Genomic DNA, 18,047 nt, shown 5'->3' on the forward strand with positions numbered 1-18,047 from the left:
TTTTCAAAGGTCTATTTGAGTGAGAATTGAGTGAAGAGTTGAGGGCTCATTTTGAGGTTTGAATCAATAGGGAATTGATTATTTCAACAAGGGTCCTAAAAGAGTTTGTTTAAAGGACGATGTGGGGACCATACACCCAATCACATCCAAAAGAGCTCAAATGTTAATGTGACATTTTGACTTTTACTGTAGGGAAAAAATGGTGTCTCAAAGGTCTAAACACAACATGTATTTGTTTCAATTTTGTTCCTGATTTTAAAGTAAAATGCAAAAACAAAAAGTGTTTATTGTGTTGTTTTCTCCCCCTTCTCGTTATGTTACGTGTCTAAATCTTAGTTTAAAGTGTATCAAACCCTAAAGGCTGGTCAACAATGCAGTTCTATTATATCTAACAATATTTCTCTGAGGTTTTTATTAGGTTAAGAGTCTGGGGAATGGTATTTTTCAACAAGGGTCCTAAATATGTCTGTTTTTGGGACATGTGGGGACCAAACTTATGTCCAGAAGTCCCCACAATGTGAACGTGACATTTTGAGGGGTTCTGAAAAAAAATGCGGTTACTTTTAGCTAACAAATGCGTCTCTTTAACCTCATTTATTGGTTTTGTATCAAGACTTAAAACTTAAGACAAAGCGTTTATAGCCAAATACAAATATTAACTAACAGGAAATCAAGTGAACTGTTGCCAGAGAAACAATCGTTATTATATATGTTTTGTATTCAAATATGTCTTAATTTCCTACATATGCAGGCAGGAAATTGTACTTCTTACTAAATGTGACAATTTAAATATATTTCTAATCGTATATACCCCAGTTTAGATTTATTCTTTCAACCACTTAATCCACTCACCCACCAATAAAAAAACAACCTCTTCATCTCTGCTCCTCCTTATAAGGTAAAATGTCAGAGAGGGTCAATGGAGATGAAGTCATCTCTTGAGTCACACACTCAACCAGGAAGAACATGAATGTTGCTCACACACACGCACACACACACACATACCATGTATACATCACTTCAGGGGACATTACATTGACTTACATGCATTTCCTGGAGACTTATCCTAACCTTAACCAACACATGCCTAACCCTTACCCTAAACCTAACCAAGTCTTCACCCTAAAATTAATGACTCCCCTCATGGGGACCTCCATTTTGTCCCCATAAGGGAGGCGAGTCCCCACACGTGACTGTGTGTACAGATTTAGGTCCCCACAAGAATAGTAAAGCTAGGCCACACACACACACACACACACACACACACCACACAACACACACACCACACACACCACACACACACACACACACACACACACACACACACACACACACACACACACACACACACACACACACACACACACACACACTTCTAATTTTTAAATATCTCAAATTAAAACATATAATAATGTATGTAATATATAATGAACTTGATGAACTACTCTTGTTTACAATGTCTCTGTTTTCAAAGCTGCCGATATCCCCTCCGGCTGTTTCACTGTTTGCTCTTCCGTTCAGATAAGAGCTTTCACCAACGGCTTCTTAAAGGTTTCACCGCAATCCAATTAGTTTGATTCAGAGCAGAGGGGGAAACATGTGGGATATGTTTTCAGTGGCAAACTAAATGAAAGTCACTGAAAACCTGAATTGATTTGGACAATAAAAACATTAGAGATTTATTTCCTTCAAGACTTTAAAGGACTTTAAAGAGGTCTGTGTTGTTCCACTGAAGGCAGCTGCAGACGTTAATCTCTTTATCTTCTCCATAAGAACCCAGAATGGAAACAACCGACTCACGTGGAAAAACACACCCTTTGATTTTGAAATGGCAATTTTACAATTCGGAAAATTTCTTAAATTGATTAATGAGCAATTGAGAGATGATGTCACTCTGAGTCAGCTTTAACAGCGGTTTCCAAGATAAGTATTTTCCAACATGCCATCTATGATGAAACACTTTCCAGCTGCTCTGTCGCCCCCTGTTGACACAATGAGATAGTAAACACTTCCACATATTTGACTTTATGAGGATACTGTATATATCGTACTGTACATCAGTGTCTTGCAATGTTATTTAATCTTACTCTAAATGTGTTTTCTTTATTTGATTATAAATGTTATTTTTTAATCTATTATTTAATAATTAGTTGTGGTATATATATATTTTAATACAATTATTTATTTATAACAATATGACTGTATATCAGTGTCTTAATCGGACTCTAAATGTGTTATTGTTTTCTTTAATTAACTAATTTTTTATAGATTTAACTTAATTTTGTTTAATAATTAGTTGTGGTATTTCTTTGAATCCCTTTTTTAATAATATTATTTATTTAGAACCATGACTGTATATCAGTGTCTTGATGTTACTCTAAATGTTATTGTTTTCTTTTTTTAAATATTATAATCTCCTTTAATATATTGTTTTTTATATATATTTGAATTTTCTTGAATTTTAGTAGTTTAATTATTATTAGTTTCTTCATTTTAAATTACATTTTTTTTAATATTTATTTTATTAAAACATACGGACAAACTAGGGCAATAACAATGATTAAATAAATACATTTTTAGCAGCATTAACATTTTCTAAAAAGCCCCAAAACACAAAGGAGACACAATATTTATATTAAATCACATTTTACTTTTATTATCTCTTCGATACATTTCTACAAACATACATTTTTCTGTCATTCAGGATATTTATGCTGCAAAAGGCATAACGTCTTTAATTACATGTACAGAAATGTACATTCTCTCCTCACTGCGGTTATTTTGCAATCCAGGAATTGTCTAAATAAGTCACCGGATGTTTTTCTCGTCTCCTCAGAGGGAAACTGAGAGATCTGATAAAGACTGAAGGTCGTTGGTTTTCCCACAGACTGGTTTCTGGCTGATATCGCTTTCACTTTGCTCCTTTATCATAGCTGGAGGAGCTTCATTTCCATCGCAACACAAACAGATCTAGCTTCGACATGACATGGGAAAATACGGTGGATTCATACGTTGTCAGTTGTGGTGAAAGCAAAGCATCCACTCAGCAAACAAAAACATCCTTTAATTGAAAACAGGCGAAGTAAAGTAAACGCGACAAAGCAGGGCTCCACAATGAGGAAGAAATAACTGATATTTTGTCTAATATTCATTCAAGATATTATCATTTTTTAAACATCAATAAAAATGAACTTTGTGTGATTTTTTTTAAGAGGATCTGTATTTAAAAAAAGGGTTTTTCATTACGTCCAGGACCTCTCTGCAGCTCCACAACACTACTACAGTTGTTCACATATCTTATCTAATGTGATTTAGTTATTGCACTAGTCCTTGTTGCAAATTTGTTAAAATCTCTATTAATTATGCACTTTTTTTTTTTACTATGAATGCATTTATGTTGAAGTAAAGAAAGATGAATTAGTGTAAGAAGTCCTGTATGTCTCCACCTCTCACTTTTCTACCCCTATATGATTGGTCGAAGCAGGTGTGTTAACGAGCGCTCGTTAGCTGCACACACCTGATTCTATTAGCCAATCAGACGTGAGGACAGACACATACACACTTATACCCCTATACGATTGGACGAAGCAGGTTTGTTAACGAGCGCTTGTTAGCTGCACACAGCTGATTCTATTAGCCAATCAGACGTGAGGACAGACAGACAAACACACTTATACCCCTATACGATTGGTCGAAGCAGGTTTGTTAACGAGTGCTCGTTAGCTGCACACAGCTGATTCTATTAGCCAATCAGACGTGAGGACAGACAGACAAACACACTTATACCCCTATACGATTGGTCGAAGCAGGTTTGTTAACGAGCGCTCGTTAGCTGCACACACCTGATTCTATTAGCCAATCAGACGTGAGGACAGTTGGAAACACACAAAGAAATCCATACGGGGATGTTATGTTACTTGGCTTTCGATTCGAGTCGTAATTTCCACATAGATGGAATATAAAATAATTGTTATGACATATTATAAAAGTGTCAGAAACACAGAAATGGGAAAAATACAAAACCAATGTGGCTATTGAGGCGATGTTACGAGCGACTTTAGGATGCAAGCCAGGATGTTATATCGTCATAGCAACAAACAAACCCTTTGATTTAAAGTCAAAACAGGAGAAACATTTCCGAAATAAAGTTCTTAACATAAAAACACAAGAGGGAAATCAGACAGATTTTCACAAGTGCTGGAGTAGAGCGACCCCTTCTGGGTGAAAAGGGAACTGCATCTAAAATATAATTGGACTTTTAATGCTTTGAATTCACACAAAACACACAGATTGATCGAGTGAAATCTGAGCAGAGATCAGTGTTTTTGGAACTATGTCATGTCTGCATGTCCTATTTTATTGAATGCACCAAAATAAGTGTATTGCTTTTAATGTGGATGTCTTCTGATTGGAGAAACAGCGACTACACATTACTGATTAGTTTGTTAATAATGGCGTTTCATGAAAAATAATACGTGGATCATTTAAAATATCCACTAAGTTAGGTTTCGATTACACATTTCATTTGGAATAAATCCACGCATCTAGCTGTGTTAAAGCAACATAGTCATGGTTTAAAAATGGAAAATAATATCTCAAATTACCAAAAGCTGCTGCAGACTTTCCCAAACTGTGACAATAAAAAGGGTCAAATTAAGAAAACTGAATATTACCAGCAGAAAAACCTATTTGATACAACTTATCCCCAACCCACCTGGATAAAGTTATACTTTCGTATGGAATCACAGGCGAGTGCACTGAACAGCTGGTAGTGTAAACAAACATGAAACGCTCACCACTGCTGACAGAAAATCATCCTAAAATCTGTGTCCTAATCAACATAATAAACTCATGTTTTAGTTTCATCTTGTTGGAAATAGTGGCGACCAATTCTTCACCACATTTTGTCAGTTTCTCTCCGTGAGTGTTTCTTACCTCTTAGAGTACATACAACCACATTACCAGGTTAAGTTGGACTCCAATTCCCATGATGCATCACTCCTAGGGTTAATCACAGGCTCTTCTGTGAGTAAAAACCTGTTGCAAGTCTTTCGATCCTCCTTGAGTTCAATATCTTGTCGATCTGAGGCTTTGTTTTGGACATTTCTGTCGTGCAGTCTGCAGGAAGGTGTCTCACAGGGAGGAGGAGGAGAGAGGGAGGAACAGTCCACAGCATCATTTCTGTTTTCATCCCTCCTTCCTTCGTGTTCATTTCCTCGTGCTTTGGTTTTATTTCTGCAGATCCTGAGGCGCGCTGAATGTCTCGTAGACGTTGGCTGCAAACTGCTTCACCTGGTCGTTCATCAGCAGGTCCTTCAGGTAGAGAGACAGGAAGTTAGAGACACTGGAATGGAAATACAACACGAGGGGGAACACTGTAGCCTGGAGTCACCTGAACAAAGTGGCTGGGAGTCTCACTGCAGATGGAGTTGATCTGCCCGTTGATGATGGGGATGATCTTAGCCAGCGGCAGACTGACTGCAGACAGACTGGACACACACACACACACACACACACACACACACACACACACACACACACACACACACACACACACACACACACACACACACACACACACACACACACACACACACACACACACACACACACACACACACACACACACACACACACACACACACACACACACACACACACACACACACACACACACACACACACACACACACACACACTAGGAATCAGCCAAAACCTTCTGTAATTGTATCTTATTAAAACACCACTGTATAAATATTGTAATGTTAAATACATGTTATACATTGAGCACAATTTGTATCTAACTTGTTATATTTATACAAAAAATGTATGTGAAATTAAATGGTAAAATTAAGCAAGTCCAAGAAAGATAAATAAGCCACATTTCTCTCAGGATAAATGTAAGTAAGACAAACTCAATCAAACTTCTACAGCCCTTAAAGACTGGAAATATATAAGAAAAAGATCTCAAATGTATTCTGTTAGAAATGAAACGATTCATAATAATAATAATAATACATTGGCTTTTCCTAGCGCTCAAAGACGCTTTACATAAAATCAGAAACAGTACAAAGAAAACAAAGAAAACAAACAGTAGTCCTAATCCAAGTGCGAGTAAAGTGTGATTTATATCTTGTGAAGCAGCTGACCTATCAGGAGCAGCGAAGGGGGCGGAGTCACCGGGCGGTGGACGGAAGAACTCGGCGAGGTTATCCAGAAGTCGAGAGAAACCGCGATTAAAACTGGAGTTCAGGACGGTGCTGAAGTCTGGACTGGAGTCACACACACACACACACACACACACACACACACACACACACACATCAGAATCACACAACACACACGTCTACCGGTGCACACACACACACGTCTACCGGTGCACACACACACACACACACACACATCAGAATCACACACACACACGTCTACCGGTGCACACACACACACACACACACACACGTCTACCGGTGCACACACACACGTCTACCGGTGCACACACACACACACGTCTACAGGTACACACACGTCTACCGGTGCACACACACACGTCTACCGGTGCACACACACACACACGTCTACAGGTACACACACGTCTACCGGTGCACACACACACGTCTACCGGTGCACACACACACGTCTACCGGTGCACACACACACACGTCTACCGGTGCACACACACACGTCTACCGGTGCACACACACACACACACGTCTACAGGTACACACACGTCTACCAGTGCATACACACACACGTCTACCGGTGCACACACACACACACACGTCTAGAGGTGCACACATACACACACACACACGTCTACAGGTACACACACACGTCTACAGGTACACACACACGTCTACCGGTGCACACACACACGTCTACAGGTGCACACACACGTCTACCGGTGCACACACACACACGCCTACCGGTGCACGCACACACACGTCTACAGGTACACACACACGTCTACCGGTGCACACACACACATCTACAGGTACACACACACGTCTACCGGTGCACACACACACGTCTACAGGTACACACACACGTCTACCGGTGCACACACACACGCCTACAGGTGCACGCACACACACGTCTACAGGTACACACACACACGCCTACCGGTGCACACACACACGCCTACCGGTGCGCACACACACACGTCTACAGGTGCACACACACGCCTACCGGTGCACACACACACGCCTACCGGTGTACACACACACACGTCTACAGGTACACACACATACGTCTACCGGTGCGCAAACACACACGTCTACCGGTGCACACACACACGTCTACCGGTGCACACACACGTCTACAGGTGCACACACACGCCTACCGGTGCACACACACACACACACGTCTACCGGTGCACACACACACACGTCTACAGGTGCACACACACGTCTACAGGTGCACACACACACACACAGTTGAGAGGTTTACCTGTCGAACATGTCCCTCGTCTCGTTCAACAGTCTGATCGTCACCACGTCGTTTTCTGTCAGCCCGCAGGCCTGCAGAGGAGAGGAGATTCATTTAAATGAACTTTCTCAAGAACATCATGACAGGCAACGTGTCCCACGTATCCGAGTTTATTATTGAGCTTCAAAACCATTTGAAGGAAGGCTACTAAAAGAAGACATGTACATGTACATGGCATGTAATGCAAAAACACAAATAAATAAAACAGATGAAAAAACACAAGGCCTGTCTGTGTGAATAAAGGCGTCCCGCTGATGGTATTCATCGTGAATCCGGGGATGACCAGCTTTTTGGCCATTTTTGGATGAGATCGCTTGTGAGGAGCTGGCAGACTGTTGGGAAAATGAAAGCCTCATAACCATAGACTGCCATCCTCACAGTGATGACCCGTGTGCTTATGAGGACATCATTTTACCAGATACTATGACCGGAGAGACTTAAGTTTGTCCGCTTTAACAGATTTCCAAAGTCCGGTAGATACTGTCCAACGTACGTGTGTGTGTGTGTGTGTGTGTGTGTGTGTGTGTGTGTGAGTGAGAGAGTGAGAGAGTGAGAGAGAGAGAGAGAGAGAGAGAGAGAGAGAGAGTGTGTGTGTGTGTGTGTGTGTGTGTGTGTGTGTGTGTGTGTGTGGTGTGTGTGTGTGTGTGTGTGTGTGTGTGTGTGTGTGGTGTGTGTGTGTGTGTGTGTGTGTGTGTGTGTGTGTGTGTGTGTGTGTGTGTGTGTGTGTGTGTGTGTGTGTGTGTGTGTGTGTGTGTGTGTGTGTGTGTGTGTGTGTGCGTGTGTGTGTGTGTGTGACCTGGTCAGCGAGGGCGTTCTGGTCGTCAGCGAGCAGGAACCAGGACATGTTGCGCTCGCCGGCCTCGACCTCGGCTCTGATCCAGCTGAGCTGCTGCTCCACCTCCATCAGGGAGAGGCTCTGCTTCAGAGGAACGCTGCGGACAACAAGTCCATTATTACGTTACAATAAAGCCTCTATCAAAGCTCCCCTATTAAACTGTTCTTCATCAATATATCACAGGTCTCAGATATATCCAGAGCCTGTCTCTGATTGGCTGAAACACCAAACAGATCATTGCAGCATTACCCATAATCCCCTCTGTTTCAGCCCTGTTTCCAAAGTGCTGATTCTCTGTCTGTTACTTTAGATGAAAATAAGGAGCCCCTCCCCACGCCCCTCTGAGAGAGCATTTGGTTACAAAGAACACAATGGTGCTCTAGGAGGAGATTCAGGTGATAAGGGGGGGGGGGGGGGGGTTACCTTGGTTGCTGATTGGCTAATGGTTACACAAGACAAAACATCGTTATGACATCATAAAGTGGCCAAAATCTGATCAGCTCATTTTCAGACAGGTTTTTATAGAAATGGATCAAAAGAGAGAGAATCTTTGTTCCTGAAACTTTCAGAGTCTCTTTCCACAGAGGGGACACATGTTGATGTAGAAGAGACATGAAGAAGAGGGGACACATGTTGATGTAGAAGAGGGGGACACATGTTGATGTAGAAGAGACATGAAGAAGAGGGGACACATGGTGATGTAGAAGAGACATGAAGAAGAGGGGACACATGTTGATGTAGAAGAGACATGAAGAAGAGGGGACACATGTTGATGTAGAAGAGACATGAAGAAGAGGGGACACATGTTGATGTAGAAGAGACATGAAGAAGAGGGGACACATGTTGATGTAGAAGAGACATGAAGAAGAGGGGACACATGCTGATGTAGAAGAGACATGAAGAAGAGGGGACACATGTTGATGTAGAAGAGACATGAAGAAGAGGGGACACATGTTGATGTAGAAGAGACATGAAGAAGAGGGGACACATGTTGATGTAGAAGAGACATGAAGAAGAGGGGACACATGTTGATGTAGAAGAGACATGAAGAAGAGGGGACACATGTTGATGTAGAAGAGACATGAAGAAGAGGGGACACATGTTGATGTAGAAGAGACATGAAGAAGAGGGGACACATGCTGATGTAGAAGAGACATGACGAAGAGGGGACACATGTTGATGTAGAAGAGACATGAAGAAGAGGGGACACATGTTGATGTAGAAGAGACATGAAGAAGAGGGGACACATGTTGATGAAGAAGAGACATGAAGAAGAGGGGACACATGTTGATGTAGAAGAGACGTGAATAATCAGTAACAGAGACTCACCTTTCCAGAGCGTTCTGCACCGCTTTCTTCACTACCGTTATCAACTCTGTCAAACCTGCAGAGAAAGACAAAAAACAAATCAAAAACAAACGAGAATAAATAAATACAGGCGCGATGTGTGTGTGTGTGTGTGTGTGTGTGTGTGTGTGTGTGTGTGTGTGTGTGTGTGTGTGTGTGTGTGTGTGTGTGTGTGTGTGTGTGTGTGTGTGTTACCGTCTCCCAGTAGATGATGGATGCTGGACAGGTACTGCTGCTGGACTTCAGGAGGAGCCATAGGACTCTTTGAGGGAACACACAAATAACAGAGATATTGAAATAAATCTAAAATATTTCTACTTAATTTGCTGTGTTTTTTTATTTTATTTGAAAAGATCCTTTCTGGGGTTTTTACAGAACAACCCAGACAAAATATTCTGCAACACCTTCAACTCTAAACATAAGTAAACCTTTTGAAATGTTTCCCCGTCTGAAACTCAATTATAGCTCCTGGGAAGCTTCCTTTAAAACACAATCTTCAAAGACATCATGAGATAAACAAGGTCCTCCAGAAATATCACTAAGAGACACACAGACTTTCAAGAAGCCTACAATTAAACTTCCTGTAGACTTTTTGAACACCAGCAAAACTCTTACGTAGCTCGCAGGTGGGCGAAACTCGACCAACAACCAATCGAATGAATCTCCCGCCCCGGACACACAAGCACGCGGTTTGATTGGCTCGAGCTTGTACTGGCATGTGATTTGATTGGCTGATGCTTCCCTCGAAGCTTCAAAAATTGAACTTTTCTCAACTTTTGAAGCGAGCAACGCGAATTGACCGAACCACAATGCAGTTCGGCAAAGCGTGACGTCACCCCATTCAAAGTGAATGGGAAGAAGCGCACGCCGCCATGTGGACGGGACGTTACGGTGACTTCGTCCAGTTTCATAGAAATGGTGAAAAATAAATGTGACTTTCTGAGCCTTTATTTATTTATCTAATCTCCCACTGGTTTTAACTCCCATAGTCTTTCAAGGAACTCATTTTATTGTGTCTTTATATCGCCAGGGACCCGAGCACCATGCTAGTTACAAATGTTGTATGAAGGAAATGAACCAATCACACGACACGGTGAAAGTGTGGATCTTATTCTGAGACTCAAGTATAAGAAGCTGTAGCGTACACTCATTTTTAAGAGTGCGCTTCAGACCTTCCTTTTTGATAAAGCTTATAGTTAGGGCTGATTAGATTCCAGCCCCTAGTTTTGCTGATATAGGCTTAGTTTGTCGGGGGACATCTTACTTCTTCCTTCTCTCTGTCTATACCTGTGTACTCTCATGTTCCGATTAACCCAGCTTCCCCACATGTCTTTCTTTTTGGTGTCTATATACGCCGGGATCCGGAGTCATGGATGATCCTGCGCTCCTCTGTCCTGCATCGCGAGCCCTGGATCTTGAGTCGTGGCTGTGGTCCTGGATCATAGGTCCTGGATGGATATCCTCGTGGATTCATCTTCCTATTATACACACATGCATTTCCAAACATTTGGACTACCTATGTTGCAAATGTATTATCTTTTCAATTTACACACGGCATCTATTGCACGTCTGTCCGTCCTGGGAGAGGGATCCCTCCTCTGTTGCTCTCCCTGAGGTTTCTCCCATGTCCCTTTAAACTGTGGGTTTTCTTCGGAAGTGTTTCCTTGTACGATGTGAGGGTCTAAGGACAGAAGGTCTAAGGACAGAGGGTCTAAGGACAGAGGGTCTAAGGACAGAGGGTCTAAGGACAGAGGGTCTAAGGACAGAGGGTCTAAGGACAGAGGGTGTCATATTGTCATACTGATATTCTGTACACACTGTGAAGTCCACTGAGACAAATGTAACATTTGTGATATTGGGCTATAAATAAACATTGATTGATTGACTAGAGGTACAGAGAGTGTCTCCAGCTTTTGAAATATCATGTCAAATATTTAAATAAACAAATAAAACATCATCAGATCAACACTTAACTCCACTTGTGTAAACGGATTGATGGAATTACCACCATTTCCCACATTAAGAGGACTGTGTTGTTATCAGACACATAATCAGTTGTAATGTTACTTTAAGTGCTGTTTTTAAGACAGTACTTAACAGAAGGTTATGAATGTTGGGCTCCTTCCTCACCGGGGAGCTCTTGCCCACAGAGTTGTCGAGGTACAGATATCCTCCGATGATGTTCAGCTGCACTCGGAGCAGAACCACCAGCATGCAGGTGCTGTAAACCCCCACTATGGTGCGCGTGAAACCTGCACAACATCAAATGTTAGATTCTGAAAAACCCCAAAACATGTGAGACATTACACAGCGATTATAATGTTTAGTGATGTCTGATGGGAGGAAAATAACTTACTGAGGATCTTTAAATCTTCCCAGATCTCCAGCTTATTGGCTGGTCTGTGAGACGAAGCGAAAAAACAAAATTAGAGTTTGCTTTTTAATCATCAAGACTGTGAGTGTGTCATGTCTCTGCAAACAGTAATGTAACGCATGGACTCTTAGTACACAAATCAATAAATATAGAAACAACATATATAATGTGTTAGCATTAACAAAGTATTTTCCCCGTAGAATCAAACATATATACGAATGTGTAAAACTATCTTCTACTATTTTACAGTAAAAAGCATTTATACTCACTTCTCCTTGAGTAGTGCAGTGAGGCTTTCTGAATTCAGCTGATTGGTGATGGCTTCTTTCAGAGGAGGGAGCATGGACAGCACTGCAACACACACACCGTACAAAGAGTCAAATCAAACATGTAGAAAGCAAACATTAAATCCTTATTTGTTCGTCTTTTTAAGGAAATGTATGAAGTCTCACCGGTCATGTTGCATGTCCTCTGGTTGCTCTCAAAGTGAAACTGTCTTCTGGCCTGAGAGATGTAATCTGACGCCTCCTTCTCCTGCATGTCACTGAGCTTCTTCTGGGCATATTTACCCAGGAAGTACACACCTGGAGGACAACAACAAACATTACAAAGTGTAAATAACTGATAATAAACACAGAAAATAACCCCTTTGTTCTATTCAAACTGCAGGTAGGACCACTAGCATTTCATATTGAGTAGATAGATAGATGGACAGATAGATGGACAGATAGATGGACAGATAGATGGATAGATAGTACGACAGACAGACAGACAGACAGAGAGACAGACAGAGAGACAGACAGACAGACAGAGAGACAGACAGACAGACAGACAGACAGAGAGACAGACAGACAGACAGAGAGACAGACAGACAGAGAGAGAGACAGACAGACAGACAGACAGACAGAGAGACAGACAGACAGACAGACAGACAGACAGACAGACAGACAGACAGACAGACAGACAGACAGACAGACAGACAGACAGACAGACAGACAGACAGACAGACAGACAGACAGACAGACAGACAGACAGATAGACAGACAGACAGACAGACAGACAGACAGACAGAGAGACAGACAGACAGAGACAGAAGACAGACAGACAGACAGACAGACATATAGACAGACAGACAGATAGACATATAGACAGACAGACAGATAGACACACAGACAGACAGACAGACAGACAGACAGACAGACAGATAGACACACAGACAGACAGACAGATAGACATATAGACAGATAGATAGGTAGATAGATAGATAGATTGAGTCTTTACTAATCTCTTTTTTAATGAAGCCTTGCAAGCAAACTCAACTCTTTCACTGCATTCATCAACCAATGAATTATAATGTCATAATTTAATTTGCTTTAAGTCTTACCCTAACCCTATTAATATGAATGAAAACACACTTTCAATAACTTCCCATGCTTACTTAATGCTACAAATATTTGAAGTAGTTCATTAGCTATCATTAATTATTACATAGTCATTAGCAAGTCACTGTTTAGCATTGTAGCTATCCAATGTTCACTTGTCATGCTTCACACTCACCTAGCTTTAAAGAGCTTAGATACAAGTCAATATGCTAACATTGCATTGCACTCACACCAGACTCCATGCAACTTTTAAGTAATTTAAGGATTTTTCGCTCACTTACAAAACCTCAAATAACTTTAAAACAAAAAGATTGAAATACTTTTAACGTGGTATACAAGCTGCAACCTACACAATCTTTATTTCAATTAATGTAGCTTTTGTCTTTTGGTCTACCAACAGTTCTTGAAGTAACATTGAAACTGATTATGTGTCTGAGAACAACAGTAATTGTCATCTTAATGTGGGAAATTGTGGTAATTCATGTATGCCGAATAGCAAATGCATGCTACTCAATTCTTAAAAATACTTGAAACATATTTTTAAAGCGTTAGTTAATTCAATAAATATCACACATCAAAAATGTTCATTGCAGTGCAGCATGTTGCTAGAGCTAAGAGCTAGCTCCGATGCTAACATTACCTCCAACTAAAGCTCCGGTGAAAATAAACTTCCTTTTGTGGCGTTTCACAAAGTTCCAGACAGATGAAAACATGATCAGGCTGTGAGATGTTAAGAAACTTCAACTCCACAAACTGTTTGGACTGATTAGTTTACTGACATTTCATCTGAGGACTTACAGGCTAGTTAGCAACTTCTAGCTAACATGCTAACTGTCAAAAGAGCCAAAGTTCGTCAGTCAAGCTAAATGGAACACAGAGGACAACTTCCGGTTATTGATGTCAAAATACGACACGAAGGACATAAGTCATAAATAAATGAATGCATAAATACAGGAATAAATACAGGAATACAAAAATATAAGTATAAATAAATGTGAAACAAAAAACCGAAACAAAATAAATGTGGAAATAAATACAGGAATAAATAAATGAAAGTTGAAAATAAAACAGAACACACATTATATATCTTTAATGTATTTCTACATTTATTTCCACTTACATTTATATATTTATTCATTTACGTGTCTGTGTAAACTATACATCTTCATATCGTCTCTCGATTTAATACACTTTTTTTTGTTTAAACCTGTTTCTATTGGTCGGATCTAGATCACGTGACCCAGCTGCTGTTTTGACGGGAAGGAAATGTCAAAACTTTTCCTGTTTACTGTCGTTTTAATCTCTATTTTTGAGGCGTGTTACTGGATATCTTTCTCCAGAAATGTCTCCTTAACACACTGCCCGTTTATTCAGTGTATTAATGAGGATGTTGGAGTAAATGTGTCATATTCCGGTTTACATTCATCCTACTACAGTCAGTTTGACTCATCGAACGCATCCGCATGAACGTTTTGGAGTTCGATCGATTGCTCATGTCTTGAACTGGTCCGTCTAATATTATCATCCCCCGCGTGTAAACTACAGCGGAAGAAGTCGTTACTAAAGAGCGAAGAAAATAAGCTACGAACATCCTTATCATCATCTAAAGTATGATTTTATTTAAGTAGAGTTAAGTAGCAGTCACCATGGGAACAGATGAGAGTTTCTATCCGAGTGAAGAGGAGATTGAGAAATGGATGTCCAGCGCATTTGATATGGTGATTAAAACATTTCAGCCAAATATTGTAAATTTACAGTTGTTTTTGAAGATTTCTGGTTACAGCTGTTGTTTTCATTAACGTTTTTAGACATAATACATTAAGGGTGTAACAGGAATGTCTTGCCACCTATTATTAGCTTGGTGCTGATTTTACAGGAGTTCTGCAGGATGGTTTAATTACTATAATACACGTTAAGCTGTCCTTAAATATCCACCAAACAAGTATAACAAATTATTTAAAAATATTTAATCAGGAAATCATAATTTTACCTGACGGATGATAAATACACATATAATTAATTAACGAAAAAGTTCCATATTTGTCCTTGTTGAAACACTTTTAAGACAAAAGTATTATTTTTAAAGTAGAATATTAATATTAACAACATGTACAGTTCAAAAACTCTTTTAAAATTGCAAAAATCACAGAAAGAAAACGATAACAACATATAAGAAGAAATAAGATAATAAATACAAGCAGTAAATAAATCATTGATACTTGTTGCAGCCCTCATCTTTATTAATAAGTGTCAGTGACTGTACCGTCTGAATTCCTCTTCTTCTGTGTAACACTCTCTGATTGTCCTCAGTACTGCATGTTGACCTTCTGTGAATGTGTCTTCAGGCGAGAGAGGCTCTGCAGAACGGAGAGGTGCCGGTCGGATGTCTGCTCGTCTACAACCATGAAGTGGTGGGAAAAGGGAGGAACGAAGTCAACGAGACCAAAAATGTAAGAAAACGTTTTTCCTGTTTCTTTATGCAGAAATCTGTGAGTTTACCAAACATGCAGACCAGCAGGGATTCAAATATCTATGTTTTGTCTTGTCAGTAAGTCGTAAAAACCAAAGCAATAACTTACTAATTGGATAGTTTGTGGCAATGCTACTGTATTTATATTCCCCATCACATCAGTGGTAAACTCAATGTGCTTTACATTCCAATTGCACAAGCAGAATATCTAATATCTTGCATTTCTCGTGACCATTACATGTTAGTTAAAGTTCCACTATTTATAAATAGACATGTTATCATGCAAATACACCGAGTTCACTTCTTAAAAACTATTTAAAGGAGGAGTTCGGCATTTATCTGGCAAAACAACAAACAACGTACATCTCCCCTCTGTGGGACTAATAAAGGGATTCTGGTGTGGTGTGTGTGTGTGTGTGTGTGTGTGTGTGTGTGTGTGTGTGTGTGTGTGTGTGTGTGTGTGTGTGTGTGTGTGTGTGTGTGTCAGGCCACCCGTCACGCTGAGATGGTCGCCCTGGATCAGCTGCAGGATTGGTGTCGCCGTAGTAACCTGGATGTGAGGTGTGTGTGTGAGCGTACGGCGCTGTACGTCACCGTGGAGCCGTGCATCATGTGTGCTGCTGCCCTGCGTCTCTTCAGTATCCTGCCCTCTGTGTGTGTGTGTGTGTGTGTGTGTGTGTGTGTGTGTGTGTGTGTGTGTGTGTGTGTGTGTGTGTGTGTGTGTGTGTGTGTGTGTGTGTGTGTGTGTGTGTGTGTGTGTGTGTGTGTGTGTGTGTGTGTTCCTTGACGCTGTGTCAGAGCTGCCGGTGGTCGTGTTCGGCCCTGTGTGTGTGTGTGTGTGTGTGTGTGTGTGCGTGCGTGTGTGTGTGTATATAAGAGTGTGTGTTCCTTGACGCTGTGTAAGAGCTGCCGGTGGTCGTGTTCGGCTGCAGGAACGACCGGTTCGGAGGCTGTGGGTCCGTGCTGGACGTCGCCTCTGCAGATTTACCTCTCACCGGAAACACATTTAAGGTCAGAGTTCTTCCTCTGCGTTTCTGCTCGTGTGTCTGACGGCCATTCAACTATGTGCAATATGTGCCGTTAATAACTGTGTAAAATATACCTGGCTGCTAAATCCTAAGAATGGATTGTATTTTGAAAATGGTGAACAACGTGTGTGTGTGTGTGTGTGTGTGTGTGTGTGTGTGTGTGTGTGTGTGTGTGTGTGTGTGTGTGTGTGTGTGGTGTGTGTGTGTGTGTGTGTGTGTGTGTGTGTGTGTGTGTGTGTGTGTGTGTGTGTGTGTGTGTGTGTGTGTGTGTGTGTGTGTGTGTGTGTGTGTGTGTGTGTGTGTGTGTGTGTGTGTGTGTGTGTGTGTGTGTGTGTGTGTGTGTGTGTGTGTGTGTGTGTTCAGTGTGTCTCAGGTCACAGAGCAGAAGAAGCTGTGGAGATGTTGAAGACTTTCTACAGGCAGGAGAATCCAAACGGTGAACAGAAACTCTTTTCTCGTTCCTCCATCTGCTATTTTATATTTCTTGTTTACACTTTTTAGAAATAATTGACCCGCATTCTCATATTTGATCTATTCCCCATTTCTCTCATTGTTTCAACACCAATCCTCCTTTTTCTTCTTCTTTTTGAGTTTTCATGATTTATTCATACATTTCTAAATGTATCTGTATAGAGTCTTTAGTACCTTTTTACTCTATAACATTTATTATTATTATTTTAGTTATTATTAATTGCAATGTTTTTATTACGAAATCTCTTGTCTTGAATTTTCTTTTCTTTACGTAAAACATAAAGAAAAGAAAATTCACAATTTAAACATTTTATTTGTATTTTTTTATGTTCTCCTCTTCTTGTCCTCTTCCTAATTATAACCATATTATATGTTCTGTGTGTTTCAGCCCCGAAACCCAAAACAAGGAAGGAGTGACTGAGCTCTCCCGGAAATATCAAATCTAACATCAGTTTTCATTTTGAGTTTATTTTTATTTTTCATCATCACTTTTGTTAAATAAATATTATTATAAATTGTGTTTCATTGACTTCCTCAAACATTAGTGGCTGTTCCAACAATCTGCCAGCAGGGGGGGCAGTACTACTGTAACTCGTTAAACACACACACGCACACACACACAGTTTGATGTTACTAAGTTAGAGAATGTTTCACA

The 18,047-nt window shown here is 40.6% G+C and overlaps 2 protein-coding genes across 3 annotated transcripts; one reads left to right on the forward strand and one right to left on the reverse strand.

Annotated features, from left to right (window-relative positions):
• Positions 1-2,629: 2,629 nt before the first annotated feature.
• pex3 (peroxisomal biogenesis factor 3) lies at positions 2,630-14,286 on the reverse strand. Its single transcript, XM_034202644.1, has 12 exons — positions 14,064-14,286; positions 12,494-12,625; positions 12,311-12,392; positions 12,024-12,067; positions 11,798-11,919; positions 9,863-9,929; positions 9,650-9,704; positions 8,282-8,417; positions 7,447-7,517; positions 6,150-6,272; positions 5,393-5,489; positions 2,630-5,313 (listed from the first exon to the last, which is right to left on the reverse strand). Exons 1-12 carry the CDS (start codon positions 14,134-14,136, stop codon positions 5,230-5,232), a joined length of 1,086 nt encoding a protein of 361 aa, XP_034058535.1. The 5' UTR covers positions 14,137-14,286; the 3' UTR covers positions 2,630-5,229.
• Positions 14,287-14,670: 384 nt separating this feature from the next.
• Positions 14,671-17,912, forward strand: adat2 (adenosine deaminase tRNA specific 2). Of its 2 annotated transcripts, none has more exons than XM_034202642.1 (6): positions 14,671-15,141; positions 15,769-15,873; positions 16,381-16,531; positions 16,798-16,904; positions 17,295-17,357; positions 17,781-17,912. In XM_034202642.1, exons 1-5 carry the CDS (start codon positions 15,070-15,072, stop codon positions 17,325-17,327), a joined length of 468 nt encoding a protein of 155 aa, XP_034058533.1. In that variant the 5' UTR covers positions 14,671-15,069; the 3' UTR covers positions 17,328-17,357; positions 17,781-17,912. The 2 variants fall into 2 exon arrangements, with proteins under 2 accessions (XP_034058533.1, XP_034058532.1); XM_034202641.1 differs by having other exon boundaries at positions 14,672-15,141; positions 17,285-17,357.
• The last annotated feature ends 135 nt before the right edge of the window (positions 17,913-18,047 follow it).

Source organism: Gymnodraco acuticeps, unplaced genomic scaffold, assembly GCF_902827175.1.
Source record: "Gymnodraco acuticeps unplaced genomic scaffold, fGymAcu1.1, whole genome shotgun sequence".
Lineage (NCBI taxonomy): Eukaryota > Metazoa > Chordata > Actinopteri > Perciformes > Bathydraconidae > Gymnodraco > Gymnodraco acuticeps.